Genomic DNA, 23,476 nt, shown 5'->3' on the forward strand with positions numbered 1-23,476 from the left:
AGGCGGGTGCTGGGGTGCTGGGGCCCAGGGGTGGGGCCCCCCACGCGGCACCTGGGCATGTTAGCAGGTGAACCAGCAGAGGAAGAAGCCTGATCTGAGTGGCTCCGGCCTCAAAGCTACATCTCCGAAGGCCGCGGCATTTCCACGTGGCACGTGGGGGCAGCTGTCGCACACCCGAGGTCTCGTCTGTGCTCTCCTTGTCCTGGGTACGAGCTAGTGGAGCCGCGACCGCCAGAGACCCTGCCACCTGGCGCAGCTGCGCGACAGGGGCGGGACCCTATGGTCACCTCTGCGGCCCGGGCCCCATCCCTGCACCAACGCTCCAGGTCTGCCCCTCGACCACACCCTCCATCCCAGGGTTCCACGTCACCCCCTACCCGGTGTGCTGCTCAGATTTGTCACACGCGCGTGCAGGCTTCCTGCGTGTGCACAGGCTGTCCCTGTCGTTTGTGACCCCGAGGTCATCAAATGTCTCTGCCTGAGCCGTCCCGGGCCACCGGGATTCCGCTGCCCCCGCCCCCAGGTAGAACTGGCCCGGGTCAGGCCGACCCTGGAGGCGGACGGTGTCGTGTGTGCCACACGCAGCTGGGTGTGTCATGCATGTGTCTCCCTTGTGCGCTGCGGACGCCTCACACCAAAACTGCCCGTTTCACACATTTTCTGGTCACCAAGCAAGACTACGGGGAATCCCAGGAACTGAACGTCTTTGTCCCCGAGGGACGCGGCAGCGCGAGTGCGGCTGGTCCTGCCCGGCGAGCACAGCGCGGGCTCCGGCAGCCGGCGGGACACACGGTGGCCCACGTCCCGGGGGATGCACCACCTCCTCCTGCCTCCAAGCCTCTGCGCAAATTCACAGCTTCAGAAGTTCCTCGGAGACCCTTCCAGAAAGCTGAGCAGCACCGCAAAGCCCTTCGGAAGCTCTGGAAGAGTCTCATTCAACAAACGACTGAACATCTGCTACAGGCCGAGGGAGCCATGCACGGGCCCTGAGGCCGGTTCCGAGGCTTGGCCGTGGCAGGTGCACAGACGTCGTCTCGGCCCCAACGTGCGGTGGCGCGAGGGTGGCAGATGACAGGCGCGAGGAGAGCAGCCGGGGCCCAGGAGCCCACGGGAGCCCTGCGGCCACAGCAGAGCATGGGGGGAAGGCGAGCCCACAAGTGGGTGTCACTCTGCACGCAGTGGGGAAGGACAGAAGGTTCCGGAGAGCAGGCGGTGGTCCCAGGAGACTAGAGCCCGGGGGGGGGGGGGGGGTTGGCGGGAAGGCCCGGGCTCCGACAGCTGCTCCTAACGGGGTGGCCGGGAGGTGCAGCAGGCCCGCTGGCTTCCGAGCCCCGGCGCCCCCCGGCCACGCTCACGGCCGCGGGCCCACAGGTGCTCTCGGGGCGAGGCCGGCACCGTCACAGCCGCCCGCGGGCTCCGGCCGGGCTCCAGGTTGCAGCTACTTTGTAAAAACGAACGGGACGCGCTACCCCCAGAACGGCGACGGCTCGGAAACCTGCTCCCCCGCCGGGACAAGTGCGCAGGGACCGCAGGAGTCTCCCGACGACCTCTGCCCTCGAAACCCTCCAAGCAGCACGGATCAGCCCCCGCTTCACCGGGACACACCCTGCGAGGGGCAAGGCCCACCCCGAGGCCTCGAGACAGCCGCCCACCGCGTGCGTGCGTGCGCCGGAGCCGGAGCCGGGCCGCTACCGCCCTCCCCGCTACCGCCCTCCCCGCCTGCCCGGCCCTGCTGGGCGAGGCCACGTGACGAAGGTCGGGCCAAAGAGGCACTCTCTCTCTCTCCTCAGAGATGATGTCCCTGAACGTACGGGGAAATCTAGGCTCAAACGCACCTCTTGCCGCCCTGCCCCGGGCCGGGGCCAGGAGACGGCCGAGCACCGCCCGCCTTTCCGAGCTACGGGACCCCTGGACTGCTTGCAGGGGATGCCAACACGAAGAAACCCACAGTGAGATAGTCATTATTCCAAAGTTTTTTTTATTTCAAATTCATTGAAAGAAATAAAATTATATTTAAAAAAATAGAGTAATCTCACAAACCGAGGAAAGCCAGGAACAAAAAAAAAAAAAAGGAACAAGTTGAGGACTTTTTCCTGAGAGGAGGTCTAACAGCTATAGAATGGACTTTCCCCTCCCGAGCTTTTGTCAAACAGAAAAGTTGCTTCCTATCTCTAAGGCATCGAAAAAAGCACGCTGAGTGCTAACTGGGTTGTTCAGGTACAAAGTGTCAGGCCCTGTCATGGGGACTGAGAAACCTCGGAGGCTGATTTAATACCAAATATTAAACTGCACATACTACTTTTCATCGTGAACTGCAGAGTGTCACACTTGTGGCCCTAAATTTCAAAAATCCGGTCATATTTTATTAGGATCTTACTACTACTTAGTAAGACTGTCCAAAGTCTCTGAGCTCCCATTCCAGCCACCGAAAGGGGCCAGACAGCAGAGGAGCCGCTCCCACCTCACCACCTGCTGCCAACACCAGCCGGAAAGCACCCGCCTCCATCGCGGACTCAGATGCAGCCAGACATTGACCCTAAAAGCCTAATTCCTAAACCACTGGACCTGCCGGCAAAGGCAGATCAAAGCCTAATGGGTCATATGTGTGACCTACAGGACTTACAAAAGCCATTTTATAAATCCCAAAGCTCTAGACTTCCCATCCCCCACACCTGGTTTCCCTCAGTGATACTCCTACATCTATCAAACTGAAAACTTTCATTCCCAGACACTTCAGTGAGAATCAAGACGACGGTTAACCCTTCTGTCCGATGCACACGTGACCGCTTGTGCTCAAGTTCTGATGTGCACGGTAACCGGAAAGCGTGAACCATTTGTTCCAGAAGTTTCAATTCAATGTTCTGATTTGAAATCTCAAGTGCACACCCCTGACGATTTCCCTGAAGCTGCTTTTCCAAGACAGTTAAGTCAGTTCACCTAACTGGTGACCATAAATTCCATAGGGACAATTTCTGAAAGACATTTTTTTAGTGAACAAGGGACTACAATGTGGAGCCTAAAAATTCGGGGGACCTAACTGCACCTCTAATTAGGTTAATTATATAACATCAATCAGCTATTAAAGATTCAGTAGGATTCTGTGGGTTACCTCCTAGTCAAAATATCTGTCAACCCAGAAGTAGACTGATACTCCAGCCGAAGTAAACTGGTGTTGGACCCTAACAGAAACCTCCATCCTGCCTCCTGGCACTCCAGGGAGTCACCCCTCCTGGGACAGTAGCTCTCACGGAACAACACTGGGTTCCAGTCACATGCGGCAGAGGCTCATGGCCGCAATAATGGCTTTGCTGAGTTGCAGGTCACGGTGGTATTTTCGCCTGCCCCAGGGGTACAGACAGCACTCTTGCACCAGCCCAACGTGCAACTCGGGTTACATCCTGGTTACACTGTTCCAGGCCCTAGTATGAAACCATATGGTCAAAAAATAAGTGGCCATGTTCAAATTAGATACCTGGTAACACACACTTTTTTACTCAGATGGGACTCAGCCTCTTGTCACCAGCCCAGCCACACACACACACACACACACACACACACACAAATGCCAACAAATCTGAGCTAGAATTGTGCTTTAAAAAAAAAAAAGAAAAAAAGAAATCTACAAGAACAATCAAAACCACCAACACTGCTATGAACCAGACCCTAGCGATCCCCGACTTGTGATTGCCATTTTTTTAGTCTCAACAAAAATGTCATTATCCTGAGTTTTATCAGTATTTTCTTTCTAAAATAATTTATGGGACACAAAAGCATACAAATGAACAAACAGAAGCAGTGGTACAAAAAGTCTAGAAGAGCCCACTAACTAGAAAAAGAAGCGTCACAAGAACAATATAAAAAGATGTATTTAAATGAAATAAATTAAAGGTTAGACCTTACGCTTTCAAGTTTTCTTAGACTATTATCTTGGGAGACGGCATACAGTCGATGATATATTGTTCTAATAATCACTTGGTTAAGATCAAACGCCAAATGATCCTTCAAAGAAATTTTTGCCTTTAAAAATCATGGCCCCATTGCAGATATTTAGACACAGGAGAAACTACCTAAATCCCAATTACTAAACTGTTAAGGCATCTGTCTACTAACTTAGCTGTCAAAATGGTATTTTAAAAATATTCACTTACTGGAAACAAAAATTTTGGTACACAAGTTTATCTCTAAACTCTTGGGGGTTTTTTGTTGTTATAAAACAAAATAATGCGAATCTAATAACCCAAAGGTATCCTGAAAGCATAATTCTAATATGCTTTACCTTTATTTTTAGGAAACCTATTTGCCTCCTAATTATTTGTATTTTTAAGCCAACTGGATATATACTGCCTTAAAACACAATGGAATTTACTTAACCTGGCACTGCTACTCAAAAACTACACTTGTTGGGGGAAAACAAATTAGGCTAAAACAAGGTTCACGTCATACATAAAATCACTCCAAATTACAAAGTGATTGATTTCTAGAGCCCTAAGGATTTTTAATACATAATTTAGAAAAAAAATCACAAATACATTAACATAGATGGCATTCAACTTTTCTTAGCCTAATTAATCATCTCCAATAAAACCAAGACCCTCCTGCAGGACCTGCTAGTTCCCCATTCCTTTTATCAACCTAAAAAAGAAGCATTTCTTGGGAAGTGAGGGTTTATTAAGAACATCAAGGTCTAGGGCTCTTGGTTTTTTGGTTTTCTTTTTACCATATACCTTAAAAATTTGCTTTATCCCCACAAAAAAAATCGTATCATTTAAAACTAGATATCCAAATTACATGGCTAACATTTTTAGCTAATCAACTCTTCAGTGCTGATCCTAGAAAACAACCTTCAGTGGATCTCTGAATGATGAACAAGACAATGTTCGGCCACTGATGCGAGCGGTGCAGGTAGTCACACCTTTAGCGTTCAAGCCACAAGTCGTGAAGTCGGGAAGGGGTGAGTGAGGTCTACTGTCCCACACTATCAGAAGTTGCTGTTGTATTTTCAGTGCTAGTGGGTTGCACGTTGTCTGCAAGGTTGTGTGCATGCTCAAGAAACAAATCTTTCAGTACGCTTAACTCCTTAGTCAGCAATTTAATTTTTGCCTCCAACCGTTCATTCTCTTCTTTGAGCTGATTCACTCTCTGCAGCGTATCCTGTGCTTTCTGCTTGCTTTTCAAGCGGCTCTTTTTCACAGCCATGTTGTTCCTCTCTCTGCGCTGACGATACTCATCACTGTTGCGATCCATGGGCGAACTCTTTTTGCTCTGCTTGCTTGGGGGCACGGCTTTGCCTCCTCCCCCCGGGCCAGCAGGCACCAGCTGAGGAACCTGCTGTAAGCCGCTGGCATGAGCCTGAGTATGAATAACGCGTATCCCCGGAGTACTGCTCTGCTGTGCTATCTTGCTCATTTGGGCACTCTCTCGCGCTGACACAAAACAGGCAGAAACGAGGGCAAGGTGATCAATGGTTTCCACACTAAGCTGGCAAGAAATCTTCGCATGTACCTAGTTAAAAAATAAATTGCATTAAAATGTTTGAAATGACAAGATCAAATGAGATTAAACGTGCGTGTACCGCACAGCAGGCCAACATTAATTGATTATGCTGGGAACAGTCTACAGCAGCTGCCAACCGTTCCAATGTTTCAGAAGTCTAAATCACTTAATTTAGAAAGATAAGTTCGTACAGGAGCACCGTAAGGCCAAATCCAGCCCACCTGAATCCCTGGGGGGTACGGCCTGTCCGTGATTGTTATCAAAAATGGAAGGAAAAACAAAAGAATACTGCTAATTAGGTAGCACACAGGTACTAATAGCACTTGGCAATCTGCCAGGGAGAAACCTGAGATGTTTGGGTTAAACGCAGAAAACTTGAGTTCAATTATGATAGAAGAAGACACCTGCAAAGAAAGGGGGACAAAGTTTCAATTGTTGGCTCACTTCAAAACAGAACAGTGTGCCAGAGTGCCCGCTCTCCACGACAACTCGAGGATCACTGCTCGCTCCTTAGGCCGATATGCAGAGACTGAGTCACTGAGAACTTGACTTTTCTCCCAGAGTACGTCTTTCCGCGATATTCTGAAAAGCCTTTTTTTTTTTTTTTTTTTTGGAGGGGAGGCTCGTTTTTTGTTTTGTTTTTAATGACCTCACAGAGAGTGCTTTACACAGATTTCTGAAGCCAGCTTCTTGGATCAGAGATTCAGGAGCCCTGGGACCTTCAGCGTGCTGGCCCATCCCAGCAGGCTGCTTCTAACAGGGTTTTTTTTCCCTCTTGACATAATTTATAAACACATCTCAACACAGGCAACCTGAAACCACAAAGAAAGAAACAAAAGCCCTAATGATGCACCCAAGGAAGACCAAGTATGGAATTGAGGCCAGAGACGGAGTCGGCACCCGCTCTACACGGCCCAAGCAACTCAGAGGGCATGCCAACTCTCAAGTGTCCTGCACTGCTGCCCACAGAAACGAAGCCACAGTTTCAGAAACCAGTCATCCTTGGATTACTATCAATCCAACTAGGTCACTACAATTGCCTCAAGATGTGTCAAAAGCATACCTATCCGATCATGAGGCCACTTCGAGACAAACTGACTCAGTGGATGAGCGATGTCGCCCAAGAAATCACAACACTCCTGAAAATTCAGAAAGCAGTGTTACAAACCACACAACTATCCTCTTTTCACAAAACTGCTAAACCAACATGAGTGGAAAAAACCTGGAGCCAAAATTATGAAATGCGTCAAATGGGTACATCATCTCAGTTCTTAGGAAAAACTCTGTTAGTAGACACCAGTAGCTTCACCCAAACCTTTAGCCGGGCATTTCTTGTGTAAACACTGTTCACTGGCCTGCTTTTTAAAAAATCTTTCCTTTTCTCCGCCCCTCTGTCTCTACCTGCGTCTCTGCTTCTATCTCATGAATAAATAAATATAATCTTAAAAAAAGGGGGGGGGGGGGCGCCTGGGTGGCTCTGTGGTTTGGTGCCTGCCTTCTGCCCAAGGCGTGATCCTGGAGTCTCGGGATCGAGTCCCACGTCAGGCTCCCTGCATGGAGCCTGCTTCTCCCTCTGCCTCTCTCTCTGTATCTCTCATGAATAAATTCTTTAAAAAATATCTTTCCTTTTAAAAACTCCATATATCATTACTTTCAATTGTTTTCAAAGCCATGCACGCAGCCCTGAGTCTGTGGGTCATCTATTCTCACTCCAAAACGAAGGCAAAAGAGAAAGATTCCTTCCAAACCATGGATGGATATCTACTCCCAAGTCTATCTTCAGTAATGGACATTTCATAATTTGCCGGGATAATTTATTATGTTTCCTATTTTTCTTCCAGTTAAAACAGTGGCAGCTCAGCATTAATTGGGGCCACCTTACCACTAATTAGTGTTAGTGGCCATCTGCATTATTGCTTATTTGGTGTAAAGTGACCATAAGAATTTTAGTCGATTTTTTAAGACTTGTTGTATTCTGGGATTCCTGGGTGGCTCAGTGGTTGAGCGCCTGCCTTTGGCTCAGGCCATGATCCCGGAGACCCAGGATCGAGTCCCACGTCAGGCTCCCTGCATGGAGCCTGCTTCTCCCTCTGCCTGTGTGTGTGTGTCTCTCTCTCTCGCTCTCGCTCATAAATAAATAAATAAAATCTTTAAAAAAAAAAAAAAAAAAGACTTGTTGTATTCTTCTCCTAGAATTGTCTTAACTATCATGATCATGGTCATATAACTTTTTTACTTTTCATACAGCAATTATGTTTTTAATCTTTAGAGCCAATTTATATAGACAGCTCAAAGATAACCATGATCTAGAAAGCACAGAGCAGGAACCAGGGCAACTCTGGTTCCGCCAGTTTTGCAAATGAGGGATGCACAATGGTAAGATGCCTTCTGACTCTGAAAATATACCACAAACATCAGTCACTAAAAACTCTTTTCTTCCCCCTTATGCTCTTTTTATTCCCAAGTCACTAAAAACTTCGAATACAGGCTCCAAATTCAGTGATGAGCATGCTCGTTTTTGTACCCAAAGATACAGGAATGAGGAAGAGCTTTTACCTCAGTGTGACTCATCCTGCTAAGGTAATAGGCTGAATGGGGGAGGGGATGGGGGGCTCTGAAAATGTGCCCTCTGGCTTGAAAAACAAAGAGTAATTATCAAATTGGTAAAAATATAAGCAAGGAAACTCAGAAATAATAAAAAATTCAAAACTGTTGCTTTTTTTTAAGTTCCTCGACTAAAACCAAGGAAGTAAGTTTTATGTAAATAATTACCCATTAAGGAAAGTGAACCAAGTAAGAGGTCAAAGGGCCAAGTGGTCCAGAAGAGTTAATTCCAGATTATCAGTTCTTTTTTACATAAACAAAATAGCTGCCTCCAAAGTGACACATTTCAGTTTGCACTGTCATCTATGCTTTTGTTCCTTCCACAAATATTTACTGAGCACCTACAATGGAGAAAAAAAAAAAACTAGTTTATTTCAAATCTGCATATTCAATCCTAAATGAAAGTCTGGCTCCTACGTGGACAAATACTATTCCAAAGTTCATTCTACAGGAAACAGGGTGACGCCTTGTTTCCTTGCCTGTGAATCATTCAAGCAGGGAGCAGGACGGAAACTGAAGAGCAGTAGTTCTCAGAGCTCAGGAAACCGAAGAGCAGTAGTTCTCAGAGCTCGTCCCTGGACCAGCAGCATCATTCGGGAACTTGTCAGAAATGCAAATTCTCAGGCTGCTCCCGACACAAGAATCACGAGTTCTAGGAAGAAGGCTGAGCAATCTTCTTTCAAAGGAACCTCCAAGTGATTCTGCTGACACTGAGGTTTGAGACCCACTGCTGCAGATTAACAATGGATCTGAGTGGGCCAGTTTGTTGTTTTTTTTTTTAAATCGAGTTTCTTAAAAATAAAATAAAATCGAATTTCTTAATTCAAATAACATTCATTCAAATCAGTAACACACTGAAAACTCAGAAAAGTTAGAATGAGTACAACAAATTTCTCTCAAGTTTCATTTGGAAAGTAAACTTGTCAAGAATTTTCCTAACCCTCCTGTCATCTTTTTTCCACCTTATGTACAACCAGATATTCCTTCCCACGCTCCCCCAAATATTCGTAACTCAAATTTCCTCAGTGAGTGACCACAAAATATCTGTAGATGTTTCTCCCTTACTCCCAGTCTGTACCATCATCAGTATCTGACAGTCCCACTCACCCCCCTCCCAAAAGAACTTTACAACCACCATCCCTGTCCATCCTAACACCACAGGATTACGTCAGGCTGACATCATCTCCCAGGGGCACCCTCCAAACGCTGTCTCCGGAGCAACCTAGCACACCAACCTGCTCCAGTGTCCAGGATTAAACTGAAGGTATTACTCTGTCTCCAGCCCTTGCTCCCTCACACCTCACAGCTCAGCAACACCAAACCACTACCGATGACCTAAATGGTCACACTTTTTCTTTTCCTTGTGTGGCTGTTCAGTTTGTTCCCCCAGTTTCTGTCAATGCCAGCTCTGTACGGTGGCTCCCTGCAGACTAAGCTAGAGGCAGGACTGCCTTCATATCCGTGTGCCCAGCATCTAGCGCAGGGCTGGCCATACAGTGGTGCTCGAGAAGTATTTGTCCCATACTGGCTCAGGGGCTAAGAGAAAAAAAAATGTATTTTTATAAATGTCTTCTATAAAAATGAGAGCCTCTAGCATTGAAATCTCTTAGAACAACCATAATTAAATCAAGAGCATTCTTAAGATACTATGGTCTTCCTACCCCAATTTCTTAGTCCTTCTTAAAGGTGTCCAGGAAAATAAAAATACAATTCCACTTGCTACTTCGAGTGCCCAGTCTATACAATCAACATTTCTTGTCTGCTCTTTGCTTGATTTCAGTTGAGAATCTTTATTAGAAAATAAAGATGTAGCCCAGCTATGTGTTCCAGTGAATAACTTCAAGGTCTTAGGTGTGTGTTGCCGGGGTGTGACAAGTCTGTACTCTTAAGTGGTGTCCAGGTAAGCAAAGTCGGTACATACCCAGAAGAGCAGGATTTCCCTTTAGCTGCCACGGCCTGCTTCATGACCCAGCGTGGGGGTCCATGAAGGAGCATACATCCCTTCAGGGAGTACTTAAGTGATCCAGGAGTACGGAGAAAATATATTTTCATTTTTTTTTTTTAAACACCATCTTTCTACTCTACTTTTGGTATGACTTACCACATACAAAATACTACATGCATTGTTTATAAATACATCTCTAGCAGGAAATCATACTCAAAAAAACTTTTTTTTACCCAACAGAGCTGGAAAACCTAAAAGGTAGGAGACCAACGCACCTCCAAGAATCCACGGAGGCACTCGTCCCCAAGAACACACAATACACCTGACATCGTGGCTACTCACATTTACCATCACTGTGATCAGGTGAGGCAATCTAGACTAGAAGGCCAGATTCAGCCCCATGAGGTCCTGTCTTCACCAGGGACTCCCCATGGGCTGTCGGAATCCCTACGGATGAAACCATCTCTCCAAGATCACACACACCGCTGACAGTCATGGCGCGCTCTTGGGTATTTAAAAAACGTGAAATTTTGTTTCCTCCTGTTTTCCAGGCAGGTATTAAAGATGACCGAATCGGGGCGCCTGGGTGGCTCAGCGGTTGAGCATCTTCCCCCGGCCCAGGGCGTCATCCCAGGCTGCGGGATCGAGTCCTGCATGGGGGGGCGGGGGGGTTGCTCCCTGCATGGAGCCTGCTCCTCCCTCTGCCTGTGTCTCTGTCTCTGCCTCTGTGTGTGTGTGTCTCACGAATAAATAAAATAAAATCTTAAAAGACAAAAATTCTTAAAAATGAATCGGCCACGCGCACCCACCCACCAGAAGAGCGATCAAGGAATGGCAAGGTCCTCCAGCTCGCCGGCCTCCTGTGACGACTTGGCCTTGCTCCTAGGACGTTCTCGCACAGGCGGGGAGAGAGCCCACTGGCGTCCGGCTCACCCGCGGCACGCACACGCCAGGTGCTGGGGGCCGGCCAGAGGCTTGGCTCCAAGATGCACGACTCCTCGGTTAGAGCAGCACCTTCCCTCCAAGCTGTCCTTGGGCGTCGCACAGGCCGTGTGAGCGCAATCCGTTCCCGCAGGGTCCCGAGCGCGCAGGCTGGGGGCGGAACCCACTCCCGGAGGCCCGACCCGCGCTCCCCGGGCCCCCCGGGCCCCCCCGCCCCCCGCAGCGCGCACGCGCACCGGCCTCCCCCACACCTGGCCGGCCGGCGGGCCGAGGGGCCTGCTCCGCGCACGCCCTGCAGCAAGGCGGGCGGGGCCGCTCCCCCGCGGCTGGGGGCAGGCCCGGGCGCCAACCGCCGAGCCCCCGCCCGCGCCCCGAGGCGGCCCCGACCCCGCGGCCCGCGCGCCCGGCCCGGTTCCGGAGGGAGGCGCCCGCGGCGCGGGGGGCGCTGGGCCGCCGCCAGGGATGAGCTCAGCCGCCGCGCCGGGTGTTGCCGGCAGGTTGCATCAGACGCCGCGCGGGGCCCTCGCGGAGAGCCGGCGCCCCGGGACGGGCCGGGCCGGGCTGGGCGTCGCACCCACGCGAGCGGCCGGCTCCGCCGCGGCCTCCCCCCCCGCCCCGCCGCCCGCGGCCTCCTCACCTGCGCCTCCGGCCCGCCCGCCCCCAGGCGGCCTCCGCTCCGAGCGGCCCCGCGCGCCGCGGCCCGACGCACCCAGGCCTCGCAGCCCCGCGACTCAGCGACGAGGAGCGACGGTTACGAAACCCGCAGCCTCCGCCCGCGCCGCCGCCGCCGCCGCCGGCTTCCCCTGCTCGCCCGGGCCGCGCGCGCGCCGCCGCCGCCGCCGCCGCCGCCGCCGCCGCCGCCGCCGCGACCAATAGGAGCGCCCGCCTGCGGGCGCCGCGCCCGCCCCCCGTGACGGACGGCGCCGCCAGCCAATCGCGAGCGGCCTGGCCGCGGGAGGCGGGCACGTGGCGGAGGCGTTGGCCGCTCCCGGCGCCGCGCGCATCGCGCATCCTCCGCGCGGGGCCGGGCCGTGGGGGCCCCGGGGCCAGACGCGCGTGGGGCCGGGGCGCTGCGGAGCGGCCTCCCCGCGGGGCAGCACCTGCCTCGGGAGGCACAGCTTCCTGAGCTGCTTTTCTCCGCTTTTTTTTTTTCTGCATCCCGCCGTCCGTCCCTCTGGGGTTCGCCCCCGGGCGCCCCCTCCCCCCCCCCCCCCGAGCGGCTTCCCGGCCGCGGGGCTGATGTCACGTGGGTGGAGGCTGCAGAGGGTGCCGCACCGGGTTGGCGCGGTCGGTTCCCGGGCGATGCCTTCCAGGCCATCAGACTTGAGAGATGGGATCTCAAGAAGACAAAAAAAAAAAAAAAAAAAAAAAACCCCACGCGTGCCAGTCCTGTGTTTTGAATCCAAGACCCTTGCACAGGAGGATCCGAAAGCGTCTGCAACCGGGAAGCCGCGCGCTGGGTGGAGGGCGCAGCCAGCAAGATAGGTTTGATTGCTTCCTCTTTAGTAATGCTTATCGTCCAAAAAAATAAAGAGTCTTTGAAAGAGGAAACATTTCTTCATCGCCCAGGCCATGGCACCAGCTCTCCGCATAAGATTGTTTCGAGGAATCAGTAAAGAGATCAAAAAAAAAAAAAAAAAAAAAACTTTGCAAAATTAAATAATAATAAAGCATAAAAGGGGCTGCCAGCTAAAAGCGAACAGTGGTAATCATAGAACATTGTTGGTGGCAAGACGTAATAGCATCAAGAAAAACACTATGTGTCTTTGACTTTGGGCCTCAGCGTTCTGATCTGAAATTTTTTCCATCGAGACGTTAGCACTATTAAAATTGGATTGTATTTTATTGCTCACAAAATCATGGTTTTGCCCTCACCGCTTGCTAATCACTTAAAAGTTGTAAAGGGGGGAAAAAAAAATTCGAGGTCGACTCAGTTATTATCTATCCTCTGGCTTGCTAACCACTCTGCCAGGCTGCTCTAGCATGGCCCGTGTCTGGGCAGGTCTCCTTCCACACTCAGCAGGTCTGTCAATGCCAAGGAGTCTCGAGTATTTATTTCCTCTTCAGCTGGTGGCTGGTAATCCTTCTACTTAGTTTCCAAGTATTTATTTGGTGCCAACTACCTGCTAAACTGTGAGCTAAGTGCTGGGGATTCAGCAGCAAACAAGGCAAACACAGCCCCTGCCCACAATTAGAGCCAGGAAGAGATACATTCGGTAATTACACAATCTTTCTGTGACCACTTTCATACATATGACAAGAAAGAAGTACAAGATGCTGTGAGATTATAAGAAGGGACCACAGATGTGGTCTGTGGTTCAGGGAAGGCCTAACAGATGAGGAGGATTTGCCTAGGTGGCACAGATGGTGTACCGGTCAGAGGGAATGGCTTATCTAAAGGTTTTATGATGGGAGAAATGTAAAGCCAGAGTGGCTGAAGCTCAGTGTCCCAGAGGAGACTGGGAAGATTTACAAGGCCCGTGGCCCAGGAAGGCTTCTGATTTTTACTGGAAGGGAGATGGGAAGACTTGGAAAGATTTGCTGTCACCATAAAGAAATGAGGAGAGCCTGGTGGATGGAGGCTGCCTCTGGGTTGAGGGGATCCACCACGTGGCTTTCTTCCAAGTCACCTCATAAGCCCTCATCATAAAAGATTTCCTGATAGGCCTCCGCCTCACTGATACCCAACCCATATTCTACAAATCCAAAGAGTTTGTAAACAAATAGTACATTAAAATCCCCTCTATGGGGAAGTAGGATGTCTTGTTACTTGATGATGCCGCTTAACCTGAGAGCTACTATGGTGAACTCTCCTAGTTACCTAACAGGTGTGGACTGTAGTGTCAGGCTGTTCTCTCCACGGCTTAACCTCTTCGTGGTTGTGTGACATTGGGCAAATCATGTAACCTCTCCGTCATCTGTGAATGGAGGGAACAGTATCTACCCAAGAGGATTGCTGTGGGGGTTAAAGGAGTGTATGTTTGGCTCCCAGAACAGTGGCTGCCTGCTACGTGGTAGGAAGTCCAACGTAGTAACTGTTATTACCATGAGGCTCATGCACCAATTATAAGCAAGTTACGTCATAGAATTATAGGAGACCAAAATACACTTCCAAACAAGGTCAAGCTGGGCTTCATATAGCTTTGATGATTCAGGCACTGAAATACAACAGAATATTGAAGGTGTTCATGTTGACCTCATAGTATATCCCAAAAGATGTTTTTGTTTGTTTGTTTGAAGATTTTATTTATTCACGAGAGACACACAGAGAGAGGGGGGCAGAGACACAGGCAGAGAGAGAAGCAGGCTCCATGCAGGGAGCCCGACACGGGACTCGATCCTGATACTCCAGGATCCAGGCCCGAGCTGAAGGCAGACACTCAACCACTGAGCCACCCTGGCGTGCCCCAAAAGGTGTTTTTATAGAATGGTTCCCTTAGCTACCCATGGTTCCCTTAGGTTCCCTTATATCATGTGTTTCCATAGAATAAGGAAAAATTTGATAATTTTGAACCTCTTATTGTTTAGAAAGCCGGATCCATAGAAGTTTACTACGCAAACTTAGGCGGGTATCTTAAATATATCTGAAGTACTTGTGATACTATTTAAGTACTTATCATAAATTTATATTTGGAAAGTTTCTGAAAAGTTAATACACCATATGAACCATCTGTGGCAGGAGCTCTGGGCCAGATCTGTGTTTTGAGTGTTGAGACAATGCCACGGGTCTGCCTCTCTGTAGATACTTGCTGTGGTATATTAGCACTAACGTGACAGGGATTGTCAATCATTCCGTATTGGTAAGGGCTCTTTTGATTGGAAGTAACTGAAAACCGCCCCTGACTAGCCTCTGCATAAAGAAGGACTTGGTCAAAGATCTCAGGGCCCTCTTCATGAAATACCTGTGCCACATCAGAACCAAGAACTCAAATGCTCAAATGTCTTCACGTCTACCTCTGCCTTTCTCTGTGTGTGTGTGTGTGTGTGTGTGTGTGTGTGTGTGTGTGCCTATTGGTTTCATTGATCGTTTGCTTGCACACCGACTTTTTTTGCTTGGTCACTGACAGCCTCAATGTTCAGTTTTGGTCACTAAAGAAAAGTCAACTGTCTTTATAAGTCCCTGTTACCAAAGTCTTAGGCAAGGACTCAGATTGGCCCAGGTGGGTCAAGTGCTCATCCCTGGAATAATCAAGTGGCCGGGAACAGGTCACAAGGCACTGACAGGGCAGGTCTGGAGAGAGTGACAGAGGTACTGTGCCAAAGGGAAAAGGAGTCCTGAGCAGACAAATCCGTGAATATCCACTGCAGACAAATCCGTGAATATCCACTGCACACAGCAGATCACACCGTGGTCACTCTGATGGAGGCGTCGCGTCGGCTGACGGGTCTGTGCCTTCCCATGTGACGTGCTCCCTATCCCCGAAGGCAAAATTTACACCTCTGATTTTACCTTTGGAAGCACTGTTTGGAATCACCACAGCTAAGAAGATGCTGAGCGGTTGTCTTAGGGCACCCCGACTTTTGCAAGCGGGTCTGATGCATGAAACAGAAAAGTCTGACGTGGTTCAAACTTGAACAGTTGGAGGGTACTGTGAATGTCCCTTATAAAGCACTTTATCACACGTCAGATGTCATTTTCCCTGTGAGTTAGGACATGTCACTTGTGCACTTAAGAATAGTACATGTCCTCGGTGTGCACAAGGGTAGGCGTGTACCATGTGAGCACATGAAGGGAGATCCAGATCATCCACACACAGGTGAGGAGAGCTGCGTGCAGCTGCGTGCATGAGGCTAGGGACCCGCCATCCATGCATGTAAAGATAGGCATGTGCCATCTATGGGCAGAAGAGAAGGCTGTGATGTCATGCATATCGGGAGAGGTAATCACAGTCTTATTCTTATATCTTCACCGAATAAGCACCAATTACCCGCTATGTAATAATTGTAATGCAAATGATTCCAGTGGCTGGGAACCACAAAACTGAAGATAAACGGGTATTTGCTTTTAGTCTTTTGTTTTTGGCTTGTGTGATGTATATGACAGCCGTCTACATCACGGCAGTGTGATGGGCTTTGGAGACAGAAGAGTGATGCTGGCTAGTACTGAACGTCGCTAAAGCTCTGTTCCTCATCTGTAGTGAAGGCGGAGAGTCCATACCTCACAGAGCTGTTATGAGGATCAAGTAAACGGACGTGAAAAGAAGCGCGCATAGTGCTTGGCACATGGGAGCACAAAAAGAATTTGTCCATCCCAAAAGCATTGGGTATCTAGGACCCAATTCGTGTGTGTTGTGTGTGTGTGTGTGTGTGTGTGTGTGTGTGTGTGCGTGTGTGTTTAAGAGAGAACATGTGCATGCACATGCTGGGCAAGAGGAGAGAGAGAAAGAGAATCCCAAGCCGGCTCCATGCTCAGCGCTGAGCCCCATGCAGGACTGATCCCACGACCCTGAGATCAGGACCTGAGCCGAAATCAAGAGCCAGACATTTAATCGACTGAGCCACCTGGGAGCCCTGTTGTTTTCTTTCTCTTTGCAAAGGTTTCTGGGGAAACATCTGGGATTTGAAGAGGCAAGCACTTTTTAGGAGTCTTTCTTTCTGAAGACAGAGACATTCCTCCCCCCCCCCCCCAGGTCTGTGAATGACCCCATTTCTTCAGCCCACTGGAGCTGCTTTGATGCTTCTAGGATTTGTGCTTTGTAAACATAAGGAATCAGCCCCGTTGGCCTCTGGGATCAACTGAGCAAAGAAGCAGCCAAAGTAGGGGTTGTGCTGAAAGGCCTGTCCTCACGGGCCTTTGACGATAGGACATGTTAATGGTACAGTACATCACGGTGGGGCTCCGGGAGCTAAGAAACACTTGGTGACGGAGGCTGGAGACGCTCTTACTGTTAAAGAGACCCAAATGAACCTACAGGGGGCAAGGCTTGGGGAAACTGGAGAGCCAAAATAGTACATTTCCTTCCAAAAAATTCTAGCTTCGGGTGCCTGGGTGGCTCAGTGATTAAATCTGCCTTTGGCTCAGGGGATGACCCCGGGGGCCTGGGATCGAGTCCCACATCGGGCTTCCTGCGGGGAGCCTGCTTCTCCCTCTGCCTGTGTCTCTCATGAATAAATAAATAAAATCTTTTTTAAAAAAGTCTAACTTTGTCTTGACTAACTATCGGTGAAACGAAAGGTGCAACAGCCAGAACAGCTTGTGAGGTCAGAGTGTGCCTAGGGCAGAGAGGAATGGGGAAAGGAAGTGGAAAATGATGGAGAAAAGCTAGAAATGCCCACTAATCCTGCTTGTGGCTCCGAAGGCCACTCCCGTCCAGTTCTCCCCACCCCTCAAGCCCCAGGCCACATCTCAACTGGGCTGACTGTTCCAGTTCCTGCTGGCCCTCCTCTTTCTCGGTGGCATATGATTTAACATTAAAATGCACCCTGTTGTGCTTTTTGCTATTGTTCCATTATACTCTGTTCTCTTTTTTTTTTAAGATTTTATTTATTTATTCATGAGAGACACAGAGAGAGAGAGGCAGGGACACAGGCAGAGGGAGAAGCAGGCTCCCTGCAGGGAGCCCAATGCGGGACTCGATCCCGGGAACCCGGGTCATGTCCTGGGCCAAAGGCAGGCGTCCAACCACTGAGCCACCAAGGTGTCCCTGTTATACTCTGTTCTTATAGAAAAATAAGGGTCTGTTATATGCACATAATGCTGCAACAGTTACTTAAGAGGCTTTAGAAAACACAACAGGGGAGAGGAGGGGAATTAATGCCTGTGTCCTGAATGTGGAACCAGGAAGTTGGGTGCACCGTGATATCTACTACAGTCCACCTCTTCCACGGCTTGAATCTACTTATTACTTAAAATGAATTAACGCCACCTGTGAAGAGAGCTTCTCTAGGATTTTGGAAGGCCTCATTCCCTGGAAAGATTTGCCAGAAGATAGTTAATAGATGAGCCACAGTGCCTACGGCTGCAGCTGACCTCAAGGCTACATGGATATTCATCACCCGCCCCCCCCTACTCCCCATTCTAGGGTTTCCTCACCCCTGGCTAGCACCTCTTCTGGTCTAAGCAGCTCACCTGTTGAACTGACCCACACCTTCCACCTTAAGAAATCTGTACTCTTCATCACCATGTCCCTTTCAGCCTTGGCTACTGTATTTGTCCATTTGTATCAAGATTTATCAGAGATCACTAATGCAAAAGAAATATAGGACACGGTAATCCAGAAACTACAGAGATTGGCTATCTACAAGGGCGGATGGGAATTGGAAAGAGGGTAGAACAGAGGAGGGGGGAGTAAGCGTGCCTTTTTGTTTAGCTCTGACTCTGAGAACCGCGGTAAAGTTCCGCACACCCCAGAAATAAATAGAGTTAACACCAACCAGGATGTGGGAGGAACCCAAAGCAGCATACAAATAGTAACCAATGAACCTAACGGCCCTACAAGTGAACAACAGGACCACAGTGTGGCGAAGAAGGGAAGGAACCCGAACAACTTGAGAAAATCGTATCTTGGTTGGACGAGACTAACTACAAAAATAGCTGTACGCAGATAACACGCACTAGTTTTACTACATTTTTCAAAGGGCTACGGTAGCAATTTGTGAAACTATTTTACGTACACGCTGGGACTGAGCCAACGAGTAAGTGCTTTCGGGTGATAAGCTGGAGTTTCTCACTGCTGGAGAAAGGAGTTACAAATAAGGGGAAAGGAAGGCTGGAATGAATCCTGAGATGCTGGCTTGGAATCTGAGGTTATCGGGCCGAACTCATGATTTGTAGTATGTTCACAGGTTGATCCATGCAGAAATAAACACGATGTGTGTCGGTGTGTGTGAGGATGCAGTTATGCATGTTCGCTAGCCCTGCCCACTGAGGGGACCTAAAAGCAGAAACACCCCAGTAGTGATGATCCCACCTGGAGACCGAATCGTGGCTTCTAAGCACCTTCCTTCAGTGAGAGGAGCTAGGGTTCACTGGTTAAGCGGTTGATTCCAGAACTGGGCAGGGAAAACACAGAATGAATCTGGCACATCTCGTGGTGCCAGGGGCAGAGAAAGTCTCAAAAAACTGATGGAGACGTATTGCAAGAACTTAGGAGTTCATCTGAAGGAGTTCCCAAAGGCTAAATTAGAGACCACTGCGTAACCCAATCAATAATAGTAATGAATTAAAAGTTGCAGAAGAAAATAAATAGCTCTGAATTCGTACTGGCATAAATAAATAATTGAATAACTGCATAAATCACAGAAAAGAAGCAGCTCTTCCTTATAGTAAATTCCAGTTACTAAACGTGGGAAGGATTATTGAAGCAGCAAATCACCTTTAGACAAACACCACGGTAGTAACTGCGGCGGAAATAAATCATCAATGAATGTTAAAATCAATGGGTGAAAGTATAACAAGAAACAGGCTGTTTGCATATTCTTAAAGTATCTCCCCCCAAGATAGTTACGAATTACTATGGGAAAAATAATGAGCTTGCATTGGAGAAACCTGGCTGATGCTGACTTAAGCCAGGGCTCAGTTACGGTCAGCGGTACTGAGATGTGTTGACATCACACAGCCCCTGGTACAATGCACTCACTGAGGAAGGCACATGACTCTGTGGCATTCTCTCCAAAATGCGTGATTTTGATCTGATCATGAGAAAATGTCAGAAAAACTCAAATTGAGTGACATTCTATAACATAACTGCCCAGTACTCTTTTTTTTTTTTTTTTAGATTTTATTTATTTATCCATGAGAGACACAGAGAGAGGCAGAGACACAGACAGAGGGAGAAGCAGGCTCCATGCAGGGAGCCCAAGGGGGACTTGATCCCAGGACCCCGGGATCATGCCCGGAGCCAAAGGTAGCCACTCAACTACTGAGCCACCCAGGTGCCCCAACTGCCTGGTACTCTTAAAAAATGTTAAAGTCAGGGGCGTCTGGGTGGCTTAGTTGGTTAAGTAGCTGACTCTCGACCTCAGCTCAGGTCTTGATTTCAGTCATGAGTTCAAACCTGGTGTTGCTCTGCTTTGGGCTCTGTGCTAGGCGAGGAGCCAACTTAAAAAAAAAAAAATGTTAAGGTCACAAAAGACAAAGAAAAACCAAAAAAAGAAAAAAGAAAAAAAAAGGCCCAGGTTAGAAGAAGCTGAGTGAGGAGCATGACTGCTAAAGGCAACATGGAATGCTAGATTAAATTCTAGACCAGAAAAAGGATATTAGTGGGGTCACTGAAAATCAAATTGAGTCTATAGATTTGTTATGAGCACCGTGTCAATGTTAATTTTCTAATTTTGATCACTGTTCCATGGTCAGATCAGCTTTTGCTGGGGTTTTGGGAATAGAAGCAGCTGTTGTGCTAAAGAGATAGGCACCCCTCCCTCACCCTCTGTACCACCCACTGCATTGCTAGGCAGATATCACTGGTTATCATGGCCAGAGAGGAGCCAACAAGAAGTAAGATTTCCCAAGCACAAAAGAAAGCGAGAGAAATTTCCCTGATTAGCACCCAACTCCTGCCCCATGGCTCTCGTAGAAGTTAGCAAGTTGCTTCCCTATGGGATAGGAACCTGCCACGTGGAAGTTACTTAACTCTGACTCCCAGGTCAAAAAAAGACAAAGGAGACAATTGACAAAATTGATCACATAAATATTTAAAGCTTCTGGATGTAAAAATATACTATAAATAAAATTAGTAACAAACGAGAAACTGGAGAAATATTCACAAAACATATAACAAGGTATAAATTTCCTTACCATACAAGAAACTCTTAAAAATCAATAATCAGGAGTGTCTGGGTGGCTCAGGTGGCTAGGCATCTGACTCTTGATCTCAGCTCAGGTCTTGACCTCAGGGTCTTCAGTTCAAGCCTCACATTGGGCTCCATGCCGGGCATGGAGCCTACTTTTAAAAAAAGAAAATCCATAATCAGAAGATGAATGCTACATTAACAAAGGTAGGGGACATGAGCAAGCATTTCAGAAGAAATAATGATGGCCTGAGACATGAAAAAATATCTTGTATTAAATGCAAATTAAATCAATGAGATACCATGTTCTATTCATGATGATAAATAATCAAAAATATGTTAATAAATGGCATTAAGGAGAAGGTAAGTTGGCATTTCAAATATGGTCAGTGAGAAAGTAATTTTTGAAAAATCTTTCTGGAAGGCCATTCGGCAATTTGCAATAAAAACCCTAGAAGCGTGCATACCCTTTGACCAGATCATTTCAATTCAGTCATTTATTCTAAGAAAACTGTCACGTACGCAGGCAAAGATACAAGGAAGCACATTATATCAGTGTTAAAAATAGCAGATAAAGAATTGATCTAAATGTCCATCTGAATTGGCCCCAACTGGTGGTGACCAAATTCTCAAAACTCAACAAGAAGAAATGAAGGTTATGCTTGCAAGAAAAGATATGCCTAACATGGGTAATTGCTTAAAGGAACAGGATGACGACTCGGACTATTACTGGATTGATGTTTTCTTTAGTTGCCTTTCTTTCTTTTGTCTTTTTATCCCTTGAGGAACTGAATGCCTATTTGTATGTAATTTGACCATTAGTGCACAGAACTCTATCCATCCCCACCTGATCTCAGGTGTGGATTAAAAATGTTCTCCTCTGGGCTGTCTGTTGTTTGAACAAAATCAAAATTAATTACTTGTGTTCCTTCTTTCAAAAAGAGATACACACTTAGCTTTGGAAGAGATACATATGTTGTAAAATACATAATACTATGTTCCTATTTATTGACTGGTTTTTATACACATATGTTATATATAGTTTATAATACAGTTATATATATAGTTGCGGACTCTCAATTAAGAAGTTTATACTTTTAGTTTGACCTTATAAGATAAATCTTATTAGATTCATTCTTCTGTAGTAAACTGATTGATACCTAGTCTTATATAAGTGCTTTTGGTTTTAACAAGGATATATATGTGAAAATATATGCATTCTAATGATAAAATGTTTTATTAGAAAGAATTGAATCACTTTATAATAATAAAACATTGTATTTAATAAAGCCTTTTTGTATTTCTGGAAAGCATATGTTTTGCTTATATTATCTGAAGTACTGTATTTAAATGTTGTAAGATCAGATCTTTATAAAAAAAATAATTATAAATGCTATGGAGAATGAAAAAAGTCACCAATGGGTGGAAACAACCAGAATGTCCATCAGGAGACAAATGGGCTATATCTAATCTAAAATGTGTGATAACTATACAACAGAGTACTATGCAGTCAATCAGAGAAAGACAATTATCATATGATTTCACTCATATGTGGAATTTAACAAAACAGAGGATCATAGGAGAAGAGAGGGAAAAATAAAACAAGATGAAATCAGGGAGATAAACCATAAGAGACCTTTAATCATAGGAAACAAACGAAAGGGGCAGCCCCTGTGGTGCAGCAGTTTAGCGCCGCCTGCAGCCTGGGGCGTGATCCTGGAGACCCGGGATCGAGTCCCACGTCAGGCTTCCTGTATGGAGTCTGCTTCTCCCTCTGCCTGTATCTCTGCCCCTCTCTGTCTCTATGAATAAAAAAAAAAAAAAAAAAAAAAAAAAATCTAAAAAAAAATAAAAGGAAACAAACGAAAGTTGCTGGGGGGGCGGGTAGGTAACTGGGTGATGGGCATTAAGGAGGGCACCGGATATAATGAGCACCCAGTGTTATAGAAGACTGATGAATCACTGACCTCTACCTCTGAAACTAATAATACATTATATGTTAATTAATTAAATTTAAATTAAAGAAATAAAAAGAAAGGAAATTCTATAAACATGCTACATGGATGAAACTCGGAGTTATGACGCTAAGTGAGACAAGCCAGTCACAAAATGACGAATACTGAAACAATTCCACTACATGAGGTATCTAAAGGAGCCGAACTCATTGTTAGGACACAGGATGGGGAAAGAGGAGAAAGAGTAATTATTGTGTAATGGGTACGGGTTCCGGCTCTACAAGAGAAAACGTTCTGGAGATCTGTTTCACAACAATGTAAATACACTTCAACTCAACTAAACTGCACATTTAAAAATGGTCAAGATGGTACGTTTTATGGTTTGTGTTTTTACATCACACACACAAAAATAATAAACAGCCTTGTTTAGTTAAAAAAAAAAAAGTACAGATGGTTCTGACCTTCTAGGCTATTACAGGAACTATTCATTTATTTTAAAATCTATAGGCCCTCTGCTGTTTGCTAGGCACTTCACTAAATACTGGGCTGTTAGATGGTGATTGGGAAATGATCCCTGCTCTCAAGAGTCTTGGGTCTAGTTGGAGACAGAGGGAAACGGACAGTGTGATATGGTAAGTACCACGTAGTGGGGATAAAGCACCAGGTGCCAGGAAAGCACAAAGAAGGGTGCCTCCTCTGGTCTTGGAGTGGTGGAGGCCCGGAAAGGCTTCCCATCTTCTTGCTGGAGCGCAGGAGGGAAGTATGAGTTAGGCTGGGAAGGCGCAGAATGCAGCCCAGGTGAGGCAGA

General features: G+C 47.4%; 1 protein-coding gene across 5 annotated transcripts; it reads right to left on the minus strand.

The window, feature by feature from the left end:
* Positions 1 to 1,957: 1,957 nt before the first annotated feature.
* On the minus strand, positions 1,958 to 11,781 carry CEBPG (CCAAT enhancer binding protein gamma). 5 transcript variants are annotated; one of them, XM_038529443.1, is made up of 2 exons: positions 11,622 to 11,781; positions 1,958 to 5,502 (listed from the first exon to the last, which is right to left on the minus strand). In XM_038529443.1, the coding sequence occupies exon 2, from the start codon at positions 5,404 to 5,406 to the stop codon at positions 4,963 to 4,965; it is 444 nt and encodes a 147-aa protein (XP_038385371.1). In that variant the 5' UTR covers positions 5,407 to 5,502; positions 11,622 to 11,781; the 3' UTR covers positions 1,958 to 4,962. The 5 variants fall into 5 exon arrangements, with proteins under 5 accessions (XP_038385371.1, XP_038385375.1, XP_038385372.1 ...); XM_038529447.1 differs by having other exon boundaries at positions 11,694 to 11,712; XM_038529444.1 differs by lacking the exon at positions 11,622 to 11,781 and adding an exon at positions 10,856 to 11,127.
* Positions 11,782 to 23,476: the final 11,695 nt, after the last annotated feature.

This window comes from Canis lupus, chromosome 1 (assembly GCF_011100685.1).
Source record: "Canis lupus familiaris isolate Mischka breed German Shepherd chromosome 1, alternate assembly UU_Cfam_GSD_1.0, whole genome shotgun sequence".
Taxonomy (NCBI): domain Eukaryota; kingdom Metazoa; phylum Chordata; class Mammalia; order Carnivora; family Canidae; genus Canis; species Canis lupus.

Excerpts from the sequence above, each read along its gene's own strand:
- CEBPG (XM_038529443.1), bottom strand. The coding sequence starts at position 5,406 with ATGAGCAAGATAGCACAGCAGAGCAGTACTCCGGGGATACGCGTTATT.